The 14,151-nt window shown below is 41.0% G+C and overlaps 1 protein-coding gene across 1 annotated transcript in view; it reads left to right on the top strand.

The window, feature by feature from the left end:
- Positions 1 to 13,375, top strand: part of CHSY1 (chondroitin sulfate synthase 1) — a 102,562-nt gene extending 89,187 nt beyond the window's left edge. The window contains exon 3 of the mRNA XM_065412512.1: positions 11,783 to 13,375. Coding sequence (XP_065268584.1) covers positions 11,783 to 13,375 — 1,593 coding nt within the window. The remainder of the gene's footprint in view (positions 1 to 11,782) is intronic.
- The last annotated feature ends 776 nt before the right edge of the window (positions 13,376 to 14,151 follow it).

Raw genomic sequence — 14,151 nt, 5'->3', positions numbered from 1 at the left:
GTTGCTGTACTTGATACACAATATTTCCCGTTGGGTTATTTATAATGTATCACATTAAGCAGATTCGCTGCTATAGTGTGATCTCTTTAAATGATGCTTTATCTTACCCCAGTTGCTATGCTGTGGTAAAAAGTAACAAGAGCATGTGAACGGAGGGTTGTTTTTTTTTCTTTGAGTATTATGGGGAGACACGGTAACATGTAAATTGGCCTTTATGCGCCGTTAGGTGTCATTCAGTTGCTTTATTGCTAGGTGTGCATTATAAAGTTTGTCATGTCTTGTAAACTAATAATAATCTTCCTATCCTGTACCTGAACATAAGTATTTCTAGTAGTCATTTTCCAGAGCTAAGAACACTTCTGTCCTGAGTGGCTAAGGAAATCAGCCTGACACAGGAAGGCACTAGGCAAAACTAGGCCATTATTTTAATGGCCCAGGCTAATGTAGATTGTAAACTTTACTTGACAAAATGTCGCTAGCAGATTAGATTATGTACAGTGCAATTAAATGGGGTTTACAACAAAAACTGTAAAGGTTCATTGTGAGTGGCAAGCAAAATGAAGTGACACTTTGAAGTTATACTTTATAGAATGTACTAGCATTTCAGTATGTGCTTGGTACTTTCAAATTTATGAAGGCACAGTCTTCAATCCCAAGAGTTTACCATTTTAGGAAGGAAAGCAACATATGGGTGACTAGAATGGAAAATATGCTGTCAAAATACATATTATTTTAAAATTTGTCCTCGTACTATGCCTTTTTATTAGCTGGCTTATTTCTTATAGGCCCGGCGACAGAAGTGGATCTTGAGAAGGGGTTTGGAGGAGAGGGTAATGGCCATACACATCAGCTTGTGCAGGATGACATGAAAGAGGAGCACAGCTGGCTATGGGAGAAGTAGACAGTCACGTGTGACATGCCCAGGCCACCTGTCAAAAGTGTAAATGGCCAGCCCTCTGTAACCAGAGCCTTGGCTGGGTAGAGAGCAAGCAGGAAATCCTCTCTCTGCTGCCAGTCCTCCCTTTGGAGGATGGGGATGCCAGTCAAGAAGGGCCTGCAGGACTGGCTAGGTGCTGCTGCAGGACAGCAAGCTGAGAATATGAGATTGGAGGTTGGGGGACAGGTTCAGGGAGCAGCCTTTCTGCTTTGCATGCAGGAATCAGCCAGAAGCCACTGGGAAGAAGGTGTCTTGCTCAGTGTCTCAGGAGCTGATGTTATGGGGGCACTTGAACTGTGTGCTTCTTGATTTCCAGGTGAATTCCTGCATCCCAAAAGGCTGTAGGAGGGTTCTCAGTCCAAAAGCAATGGATGGGAGTCTGGAACTAACTACCAGTAGGGTTGCCAACACTGACCGAAGCCATTCCGGGAGATTTTCTTTTCCAACACGACATAATGTCATTTTCTTAAAATATCCTATTAAAATCTCCCGGATTGCTTTCAATAGTCACCTGGGGATTGATGCCGATTCCAGGAGACTCCAGGACAATCCTGGAGGATTGGCAACCCTACTGCCAGCTAGGGGAGCACCCACCATACAAGACTAGCATCACTGGCATAGTAGACAGTGTGAAAGAAGCACCTCTGGTTAAAGACAGGGAAGGGGCAGAGTTGTGAAGGGCTTTGATGTTGAGGACAGAAAGTTTGAACTTGATGAAGTGCAGTAGAGGGAATCCAAGGGTGGGTGATGTGGCCGGCAAGGAATATTGTTTTAGCAGTTGTGTTTTGGGCTGGCGTAACTGATCTATTTCAGGGCTGATATGTAATGATGGAGCCGGGAAATGCAGTCACACCAGGAATGGAAAACAACAACTTTTAATCAGTGCCCAGAATTGCTAAATAGTCCAGGACTGAAAGTGAAGAATAATAATGCACTAACCATTTGAACTTATAAGGGGAAATTGGGTAGGTCAGCAGACTGTAACTACCCACAGGGAAAGTTCAGTCGGACACTAAAGCCAACACATGTGCTCTGGTAAAAAATGCTACAAGTATTGGATTGCTTTAACTGGTGAGGAGTTTTTAGTATTAGTCCAAAAATGGCGTCTCCCAGAGTTCATAAGCACTGCGTTGGGGCACTAGTTCAATACTGACTTGGTGCTACTCAATGATGTCAGAGTGTGATGCTGATGAGATTCCATAGGCAAATGTCTCATTTTTATTGGCTAGCCTTCACATTTCACCAGTTTTAAACTAGTTTACAATGAAAGACTCTAGCAGGTCATAGATACTGTGTCCCAGTCACCCCTTGTATCATTTCAGATGATGAAGTTGATAGAACAAGCCCATTTTTGAAGTTACAAAAATGGATTAAATAAACTATCATGCCAGGACACAACGCATCAGAGCAGATACCTATTCATATGAAAGCATTTCATGTTGCTAGAGTAGATGATGCAAAAATATATACTAAGCTACATCACTACCTATGTCAGCTCCAGTGGTGTAGAGGCAATGTCAGTTAAGGCAACCGTATCATACAGACACTTTGCTAGTCCAATAATTGCAGAAATCTAATGTGCTCCAGATTCCTAGTGATTTTGACTAGGTGTTCTGGAATCAGCAGTGCACGTACACTGGTATAGGTACACCAGTAAAAATCTCTAGTGCACCAGAGGTAAGTTGAAATGGTGCAATCTCCATTTTGCACTGGTGCAGAACACCTACACTGGGTGTTTGCTTGAAAGATGCTGCACCAACGTAGCTGCATTGGTGCAAAAATCCCTAATGTTAGGCAAGCTAGATCCAGAAGGGCAGAGAGACTACAGTAATAATACAACTAATAATAATTTCCGGGTGGAGCCCTGTTGCAGGATCTAGCGCTTAAGAAAGACCTCAGGGTTTGACCCATTTGTTGCTACAGCTCTGTCAGTATCACTGGCCTTGATATACAGCTAAGATAAATAAGACGTGTTGGCCTAATCTCCACTTGTGAAAGTTTGTCACCAACATAATTGATTAGTGCAGCTCTATAACGAGGAGTTGGACTTGTTCTACACCTAAAATTTAGGTTAACCCAGCTACGTTGCTCAGGGCTGTGGAAAATTCATACTCCCCTTCCATCGCTGTACCAAGTGTCTGCTACAACCACACAGTTGCAGTGCTGTGCTGTAGCAGCTGTAATGTTCACATACCGGGCTAAGCCATTTCTAATTCTCTAAGCAATGGTTTTCAATAATGAGGTAGTGAGAGAACTATTAAGAGAAGGCCATCTTTTACTTCTGTGCTTTTTTTCTTTGTAACTTTTTCTTATTTTGATTTTAAGTACTTTAACGGCCTCAATTTATCATCTTTATATTTGTGAGCAATGATCCTTTCTGTTGGCTACCAAGTAGCCGTAGTGTTCCCCTCTACCCCATCCCGAGCGGTGCAGAGTGCCTCTGTGAGGAGAGGATATTGCCATCCACAGGAGGTGGAAAATAACAGAACTACTACTGGATGAGAAAACACCCTGTTTAAAAATCTGTATTTAAGGTCAGTTTGGCAAACAAGGTCCATTCTATGGAGAATCCTATTTCTAAACCTTGGTGTGCTATTGCATCGTTAAAATACAAGATGGAAATTGATGCTGCACCCAGAGGTGAAAGTGAGCCGGTACGCCGTGCCGGACGGGACCAGCTTCTCCGGCAGTGATTTAAAGGGCACTGTGTAGTAGGGCACTTACATCAGCAAGAGGAAGGCTGTAGTGTAGACACTGACATAATTAGGTCGACGTAAATTGCCTTACGTCGACCTAACTGCGTACTGTAGACCAGCCCTAAAAGGAACAATAAAATCCAACACACAAAATATTTGGTATGAAAGTAATTTGGTACAGTCCCTGCGTCTGGCCTTAAATGAACAAATCAGAAGTGAGTTACTACTACGTCATTCCTATTTTGTCTGGATCAGTGAAGGCAGCCGCTCCTCGATTTGTGAAGGAAAGCTGAATCACTTTTCCCACAGGTCAATGTCTGAGCTCAAGTGAGACAGACCCACATACAAAACAGTGCATTTCCACTGGACTCCTAATCGGGAAATGCTCAAAATGAATTTTGAACACACTTTCTCAAGTGAATGTGATTTATAAATTAGTCATCGACACCTATGATGCTGCACTTCTTTAGTAACTGTAGGTAGAACATTTAATAGCATTTATTGGCACACTCCTTGCTTTTGTTCCTATTAAGTCAGAAAGAATCCTTTTGGAAGCAGAATCCTAAATTACAGCCAAACCTTGTGAGGTTTGCATAACCAAATCTAATCTCTTCAAAAAGCCAGTTTTAAGGGTGGTGGTTTTTTTTTTTTTTTAATTTTGTTTCTCTTTTGTGATATAAAATGCTTGCAGAGTAGGGTTCTGCTTTTTGCTTTAAAAAATAAAATAACTGCAAAGAAGCAGCCCTGAGACTTTATAGAACTGGAGTGATGGCAGCTGTGTGGCTAGTATGTTATATGTTCCAAATGGGAAGACATTATTTAAACAAACCATGCAATAATCTCCTCCTGAAAGATGCTTGTGAAGGCTCTTGTCTCGTCTCTCTCTTTTTTTTTTTTTTTTTTTTTTAACCACTAAGGGTCCCAGTCTGTTTCCCATTACTGAATTTGGGGGCAGGGGTAAGAGGACCCTTCACTTTCCAACTGCAACGAACTGACTAGTTCCCTTGTCTAGATCACAGGAAAAGGTCATTGCAAAACAAAACAAAAAGGTTTATTCTCCATCTCTTTCCTCCACTTCATAACCAGGAGATCTTAAATTATTATATTCTTTCTTTAAACTCCTTTCTACTGTGGTCTGTTCGTAGTGCTAATTCCATGATACTAAAGCGACCATCGGCAGACATATCACTCTAACATTGGAGGGAGAACTGCTGTTTGGACAAGTGACTATGTTGGGTGGTAGAAAGGAGAAGAGATTCAAATTTGGAGAGTATGATCCATTAGAAATTAATTGGTTTGGAGAAACTGGAAATGGGCAAATTGAGGACAGATTTTTAAGCTTCTGTGCTTATTGAGATGAAGCAAAAAGGTCGGTTGCTTAATGAAGTAGTTGCATTGTAAACTATTGTAAACTAAAGATTAAACTCAAATGCAGTCACTGTTGTAATTTACAGCTGGACTAGACATTCCTTGGGAATTCAGTGACCTTGGATTTGCTGTACTTTAAAGTTGTCCAAGATGTTTGGCTTCCCTTTTAAAACACACTGGAGAGAGGGGGAGCAGTAACTTCATAGAGGTCAGCAATACACACGGCACTGTTGGAATGAAGATCCTGAGAGAGCCTTAGCAGACTCTAGACGCTTAAATGAAACCACCAGCACTGTTTTTTGTAATATCATAAAAAGAAGTTTATTTTGCCAGGCACAGCTCACTCTTTCTGAAGAGCAGGCTTAGAATTATTTAATACATAAGTTCTGAGCCTAAAACGATTTTGTAGCACCCTTGACGTTCCTTTCCAAAACTGCGTTAGATATCATGTTTGAGATTTGTCCAACAATATTTTTCCCTTTTATTTAAAACAAACCTCATTAGAGTCAATGATAGTTAAACATGTGCTTAAGTTAAAAAGGATGGGCTGAGCACGTGCTTTATTGCTTTGCTGAATTGGGGCCTGAATGTTGTATTGGTCAGTTCAGACGTTTAATATTAACATCTAGCGCTGTATATGACGCTTTCTGGATCTCTTCTTGTTGTGGCAAACTGAGAGGTTGTGTTTAAAGGGGGAGAGTGACATGCGTAGGAAATCACGGTTCATCCTTTCCCCCTAAACACAGTAATGTCCATTGTACGGCATATCTTTGAACACCGCAGCAATAGTTGTGGGGGCTGCATGTGACACAGTCAAATTTAAAATGCAGAAACCTGTATGAAGAGTCATTACGAAGAATCCTCAATGTCCTTTCATGCTCAAAGATCTGGTACTTGAATCTCCTGCAAACTCCCCCACCACACCCAAAAATGCACAAACCACAATGATAAAGAAAAGACTTTTATCCTGTGGCCTGGTCTAAGCATTGAACATTTTACCAGCAGAACCGCACAAAGGGTTTGGGTTTTTTTTCGTTTTTTTACTGACCTAGTTAAGGTGGCAAAACCATGAATGTAGATGCAATTGAACTGGCATAAGGTGGTTTATATCGGGAAAGCTTATTTCACGTAACTGAACTGGAACAACATATCCTAATAGAAGACTTTTATACCCATATGACTGCACCTACACTGTGCGGGGAGGAGGAGGATGCTTTAGGCTGGCGTAGTTAAAGCAATAAAACTATAGACAAGGCCTCTGTGTGGTCGTCTTATGCACTTTCTTTCCTCTTGTGGAAGAGTGCCCCTCACCTGCTGCCGAGATCAGATGCTCACCTGCTGTCGAACAAAGTTCTCCTGAGCCATGCAACGTTAGCTGTTATCCTAGGTTTTAATTAGATAGGTTTTGTATTTAAAAGTGCATCTCGGGTATTCATAAATATGCCATATAACATGAGTTGTCTAGAGCTGCTTTTCATGACATTTGTGGAGCTGTATTTTCTGGACTGTGGCAGTACAATCTGGAGCTGTGAGAGCATGTCCTATGGGGCTATTCTGTGGCTGCAGGCCAGTTTCTGTATATATTGGCCTTATTTTTTAAGACCATTTTCTCCAATACACTCTTTTTTTTTTTTTTTTTTTTTGCCTGCAAAAGACTTCTTCATTTAAAATGATCAACATAACACTCTTTCAGTTAGTCTTTTGGCTCCAAGCCCATAGTGCCCACAACAGCTGTACCACAGTTTAAACATTCAGTCTCTAACATATTGGGGAACATTAGGGTGTTTTAAGGCTTCAACAGGTCTAGAGTAAATACTGGTTAATAAAGAGTAGCGCCTCTTTGTATCCCTGTATTTCCTGTACTCTGCGTTAGAATAAAGCATGCTTAGAATATAATCACCAAAATAATAACCATGAAAGGTTCTTTTAAAAAAAAATTACTTAGAGAAGTGTGTTCCAAATGAGGAGTTTGCATACATGTTTTACTAACGAGGCTCTAATAACCAATTTGTCATGCAAAAGCTTGCACATAATGTCCTGTAGAGAACTGTACGTTCCACAGATTGACCACCTTGCTATCATTTGATTTTTTCTTCTGGATTTCTGTCTACACATTTTGATGGTCACTAGGTTAAAAACCAAAAAAGTCATAACTGTTTAGTGTTTCCAAATCTTGAAAAAATGAAATGTGCAAATAGCAAACATGGCTGCAATCCTTTTGGTGGCATGACCAAATGCTTTCAGATCAGGGCCCTTGCATATGCTAACCTTTAAACAAATATATAACTAGCTGGCATGGCAAAATTGTGGCATGGATTGTGTCTCCCAACACAGAATCATAGGGTTAGAAGGGACTGCATCTAGTCTAACCCCCTGCCAAGATGCAGGATTTGTTGTGTATAAATTATCCAAGACAGATGTTTATCCAGCCTCCTTTTGAAAACCTCCAGCGAAGAAGCTTCCGTGACCTCCCCAAGCAAGTCTGTTCCATTGGTCTACTGTTCTTAAAGTTAGGAAGTTTTTATCGTGACATTTAATCTAAATCTGCTATGCTGTAGTTTGAACGCATTGCCTCTTGTCCTGCCCTTTGTGGCAAAAGAGAACAACTTTTCTCCATCTTTTTTATGGCAGCCTTTCAAGTATCTGAAGATAACTCCCATATCTCCTCTCTTCCAAACTAAACATACTCAGTTCCTTCAGCTTGTATTCCATTCCTTCGAACATCTTCCTCACTCATCTCTACATCCTTTCTATACATTGACATCCAAACTTGGACACCGTACTCCAGCTGAGGCATAACCAGAATTGAGAAGAGTGGTACTAAAACCTCCAGGACTTGCATGCTATGCCTCTGTTAATGCAACTAAAATTGCATTTGCTAACTTACTTCCCAAGAGCGGGTAGCTGTGTCAGTGGCAGAAGCCCTCTTAGCCAACATTGTGCTGTCTACACCAGCAGTTAGGTTGGGATAACAGTGTCGCTCAGGGGGTGTGAATTTTCCACACCCTGAGCAATGCAGTTTTACCAACATACATTGGTAGTGTAGACCAAGCCTATATATCAAGAGTGACTCAATATTATTTTTAAACATCCTTACCATTGAAGTCAATGGGAGCTTTGCCGTCAACTTCAATGAGTAGAGAATCAGGCCCACAGTGTACAAGAGGCCATAAGGGCCTACTTTTGCTTATGAAGTACATGGGGAGTGGCTTGTCTGGGAGGGAGGAGACGTGAAGTTTTATAGGAAAAGCAATTAAAATATCCTTGCAAGCTATTCTTCTGAAAAACATGTTTATATACAAACTTTCTGGAAATCTTGGTGCCTTCTAATTAGTTGTATATCTGCATTCTAGCACTGCCTGGTAGCTCAACTGCAGTGAGTGGTTTGTTAGAATTTCCACTTTGGGAGGGCTGGGTAGGAATTTAACGCTTTCTGTTTAAATTGCATTGAGTTAACACTTGAAACACCAGTCAAGTCTACTTTTTTTCTTTTCAAATCAGCTCTGCTAGAAGAGAGAGGAAAAAAAAGTATTACATTATCTGGGCTTTAACTTGCATTGCTAACATTTTATTCCTACTTAGCAAGCACCTATTGTAGTCCTTAAAATATACCAATTACTTTTGTTTCAGAAAGTTAGTTAATGGCCCATATCTTAATTTGCATTCAGATGTTTCATATCATTTTTCCTACCCGTCAGTGTTCTATTAAAACTTTGTTGAGTAAAGTAACCTAAAAGTGCTTCTGCTTTTGATTGTTTCCTATTGTGGGTGTTTGAGTGCCCTGGTGTGGTATCTTAGAATAAATGTTCTCAGGTTGTATGGTCTTGATTTATTTGTTTTTCTTTTTAAATCCAAAACAGAATTGAAAATAAATGCTATTATCAGTGCTGTTTAAAAAACAAAACAAGAACCTGACACTAGCTACCTATTGAAACAATATAAAATGTATATATCTTGCTTTCCACAGTCCTATGGAAATCTGTGCCTTCACTTGTATTCATACAGTTGAACTACTGTTGAAATCCACAGATAGATACTATATGTGGTATTACATCTAGTGCTATATATATAAAAGACATGCCTGGTGGAGACAGCTTAGAATTAAAGTACATGCTCTAACTCTGTGCTCTTGCAATATTTTTGTTCATGCTATATAAATTCTCCATTGTAATAAACAGTGTGCTTACAAGATTGATTCTAAGTGGGTGTGACATGGGGTCACGGGGATCCCAGAAATCTTAACAGAAACTACAAGACTCAAAATATGCTACAGTAACCCATTATTAGTAACAGAAACAACATACACATAATTAAAAAGGGAGGGAGGGCAGGATGGGAACCATGCTTCAGAGCTGGTTTCTTGAAGAAGGCCTAAGTCAGTTTAACTCTTACCGCACCTACTCTGAGTTTCAATTGGATTAAGTTCCACCCCAGTAACACTCTACTTCTATATCTGGGAGAGTTTCTATCATGCACTACTCCAAAAGGGTATGTATTCCTTGTCAGTTGACCTGTTTTTATAGCCTAGAGGCCCTAACCAAGTTCAGGTCCCCTTTGTGCTGGGCAATATACATACACTTAGTAAAAGACAGATTCTGTTCCAAAAGGCTTACAGTTTACATTGACAAGATGGAAGAATGACTTAACATGGGGAAGGTAGAATAGGAAAGGACAAATGTTTTGAAGGACAAAGAAATGGGAAGGAGAGGGAAAGAAATGGTGATTACTGCAACGTGGTCAGGGGAAAAACGATATGGGGTAGTAATGCAAGTAATGTGCCCACTGCAAGTAATATGCAGCTATAGTTAATATAACATTGTTCTTAAATGGTGGGTCAGACCAAGCAAATTAGGTGCCTATAAAGTGTGGTGGGCAACTTGCACTCCAAACACTGTGTGTGTGTACACGCATCTCTTTATACTCCTCCACAACAATGGGCTTAATTTAGGACAAACAGCAATTAGAGACCCATGCAATGGGACTTCTAGCTGCTGTACATCGACACAACAGGATCACATAAGGATGGTGGCCGCTTTAACTGCCTTTCTTTTAGCAGCTTTAAGATGGAGACTTCATTTTGTTTTGTTTTGTTTTCTTATTTTATAATTTGCATTTAGCACACTGCTTGAATGGGCTTGCATTCTTAGATTTGACATTTAGACTCATTCTGTCTTAAAATATCTCAGACTATGTGTACGGTTGAACTGCTACAGCTGCACCGCTGTGGTGCTTCAGTGTAAACACTACAGTGGCAGGAGGGTTTCTCCCATCACTGTAGTTAATTCGCCTTCCCGCGAGGTGCTCACTAGGTTGACGGAAGAATTCTTCCCTCAACTAGCACTCTCTCCACTGGGGGTTAGGTCGGCTTGATTGTCTCCCAGGAGTATGGATTTTTCACTCCCCGGAGAGACATAGCTATGCAGATATAACTTCTCAGTGTAGACCAGTCTCAGCCTGCCACCTCGTTATTTTTAAATAGAGCAATTCCCTTTTTAAGAATGCTTATGTTCTACTGCAGTGTTTCTCAAACTTGGGACGCCGCTTGTGCAGGGAAAGCCCCTGGTGGGCCGGGCCGGTTTGTTTACCTGCTGCGTCCGCAGGTCCGGCCGATCGCGGCTCCCACTGGCCGCGGTTCGCTGCTCCAGGCCAATGGGAGCTGCTGGAAGCGGCAGCCAGTACATCCCTCGGCCCACGCTGCTTCCAGCAGCTCCCATTGGCCTGGAGCAGCGAACCGTGGCCAGTGGGAGCCGCGATCGGCCGGACCTGCGGATGCGGCAGGTAAACAAACCGGCCCGGCCCGCCAGGGGCTTTCCCTACACAAGCGGCGTCCCAAGTTTGAGAAACACTGTTCTACTGTATATGTACCTTATGTTTTACTTACTTTATGAAACTGTTGTTGGTACTTTTTGAAGGCACCTGTTATCATTTAAACCAGGGGTCGGCAACGTTCAGCACGTGGCTCGCCAGGGTAGGCACCCTGGCGGGCCGGGCCAGTTTTATTTACCTGCTGACGCGGCAGGTTCGGCCGATCGCGGCCCCCACTGGCCGCGGTTCGCCGTCCCGGGCCAATGGGGGTGGCGAGAAGCGGCGATTTAAACTCTGTATCTTATTTGAGATACTTAAATTTAAGAAAAAATTGTGGACCTCATCACCCCCTACCACAGAGACTGAATCCTGATATGTGTAATGTGGTTCCCTCATGTTTACTAATGCAGAAATTAAACATAGTACTTAGCATCTTTGGTAAAAATGTTTAGTTTAGGTTTCACACTGGTATTCTACAAGTTTAACTCTGTTACTCTTTTTCTTTAGAAGAGTTTGGCCGTAAAGGAAAAGTTTAAAAGGACATGATAATGAAAACATACTTATTCTGAATACAATGTTCTTGCCTTTCCATATGCCATTTAAAAAAAAACAACAAAAAAATGCGATTCATTTTATAATGTAGAGAATAAAAACACACATCTGATGTTTCTGTCTTAGACTAAAAATGAGTTGTTCAGATAATGATATTTCTAGAGTAGGACATCATAATCCCAATCCTTGGTAGATATTTCTTTCACCAGTTTACAATGAATAACACTCTTAATTCCTTTGAGTAGCAGCTGGTATCCCTATAACCTGTGCCTAAAATGGAAAACAGCTTATTCAGAAAGACTTCTGGTCATATAAGCAAGGAGGCATTTTCATACAGTAGGGCTATGTGGGGTAACTGTCACAAATACACTACTGCTAAAATCTTAATGTTGCAAAAATAGTAACTTAATATTTCTCTTTTTAGATGCAGCAGCTGTTTTATGAAAATTATGAGCAGAACAAAAAAGGCTACATCAAAGACCTTAGAAATAGCAAGATACACCGAGCTATAACGCTGCATCCCAACAAGAACCCACCGTACCAGTATAGACTTCATAGTTACATGCTGAGTCGCAAAATCGCAGAACTGCGTTACCGGACTATACAGCTGCACAGAGAAATTGTCCTGATGAGCAAATACAGCAATGCAGAAATACACAAAGATGACCTTCAGCTGGGGATACCACCTTCTTTTATGAGGTTCCAGCCACGCCAGCGTGAGGAGGTCTTGGAATGGGAGTTCCTTACGGGAAAGTATCTCTATTCTGCAGCTGATGGACAGCCCCCTCGGAGAGGGATGGACTCATCTCAGCGTGAAGCATTGGATGACATTGTTATGCAGGTCATGGAAATGATCAATGCAAATGCTAAGACCAGAGGGCGGATCATTGATTTCAAGGAGATACAATATGGCTATCGCAGAGTTAATCCTATGTATGGAGCAGAGTATGTTCTTGACTTATTGCTTCTATACAAAAAACACAAGGGAAAGAAGATGACCGTGCCTGTCAGAAGGCATGCCTACCTACAGCAGACATTCAGCAAGATCCAATTTATGGAGCATGAAGAGATAGATGCCAAAGAGCTGGCCAGCAAAATTAACCAAGATTCTGGATCCTTGTCTTTCCTGTCCAATTCACTGAAGATGTTTGTTCCATTCCAGCTCACTGGATCAAAAGCAGAGCGGAAGGAGCCCAAAGACCAGAAGATCAACATCTTGATTCCTCTGTCTGGACGCTTTGAGATGTTTGCTCGGTTCATGGGGAATTTTGAGAAAACCTGCCTCATTCCCAGTCAGAACGTCAAGCTGGTCGTCCTGCTTTTCAATTCTGACTCAAACCCTGATAAGGCGAAGCAAGTGGAATTGATGAGAGATTACCGTATTAAGTACCCTAAGGCTGATATGCAGATCTTGCCAGTGTCGGGGGAATTCTCAAGAGCTCTGGCTCTTGAAGTTGGATCTTCTCAGTTTAAAAATGAGTCTTTGCTCTTCTTCTGTGACGTTGACCTAGTGTTTACCACAGAGTTTCTCCAACGATGTAGAGCCAATACAGTTTTGGGCCAACAAATATACTTTCCAGTCATCTTTAGTCAGTATGATCCAAAGATAGTTTATAGTGGAAAAGTTCCCAGTGACAATCATTTTGCCTTCACCCAGAAAACCGGTTTCTGGAGGAACTATGGCTTTGGCATTACTTGTATTTACAAAGGTGATCTCCTTAGAGCAGGTGGCTTTGATGTCTCTATCCAAGGTTGGGGCCTTGAGGACGTGGACCTATTTAACAAAGTCATTCAAGCTGGCTTAAAGACTTTCCGAAGCCAAGAAATCGGAGTTGTTCATGTACATCATCCAGTCTTTTGTGACCCCAATCTTGATCCAAAACAATATAAAATGTGCTTGGGGTCCAAAGCTTCAACTTATGGGTCCACACAACAGTTGGCTGAACTATGGCTTGAAAAAAATGACCCTAGCTTTGGGAAAAGCAGCAATACTAATGGCTCAGTGAGGACAGCCTGATGTCCAGCTATGCTGGAGAAGACTTTTTTTAATTATCTAATTTATTTTTGGAAAATGTTTTGATAGTTCATTTTTTAAAGACCACACAAGGATATATTTTAGAAATCATGTTTTCTTACCAAGAACTCTTTTGAGAATGAGCTTTTTTTGAACAAAACTGTGATTGATATTTGCCTTTGAACAAAAATTTTGGCTGAGTATTATCTGGCAGATCTGCATAATTCTGATGACTTGAAATAAGGTTTCCATATGAACAAGGGACCTCTTTTTTAAAAAAAAAAACAAAAAAAACCCCTTTTTCCATTGCTGTCTTCTTTGCTAGGATTCTATAAATTGGAACCTGAACATTCAAGCAAAATGGCAAAATACTGTACCTAACTGTTGTGTTGTGACTGTTACATTACACAGCTTCTACTCTTTTTAAATAGCCATAATGTTCAAATTGTGTTAGAACAATGCAAAACAGTGTGGCAATAGTTGGGTGATTAATTTCAGGAGTATTTCAATAGGTTGATTACTTCAACCAAAAATGTACCTTTGCTTATTGTGGCCGAGCAGCTTTTTGAAGGGGTGTGTGGAAAAGAAGCACACTTGATAAACTTGTATCAGTTTAGTCCATATGTAAGTTTTGTCTGACATTTGGTCCATATGTGGATCTAACATTAAAAATTCCATGGTGGATTCTGTGGATTCTAAATTGTTCTCCAGTCTAGAACAGAGACTGAATGATGGTGAAATGCAAAATTGTAATGAGTGTGGGAGGGAGAAATGAGAAT

The sequence above is a fragment of the Emys orbicularis genome, chromosome 10, assembly GCF_028017835.1.
Source record: "Emys orbicularis isolate rEmyOrb1 chromosome 10, rEmyOrb1.hap1, whole genome shotgun sequence".
Classification (NCBI taxonomy): domain Eukaryota; kingdom Metazoa; phylum Chordata; order Testudines; family Emydidae; genus Emys; species Emys orbicularis.
Note: the sequence above shows the minus strand (reverse complement) of the source record. Positions and strands in the feature narration are given on the sequence as shown.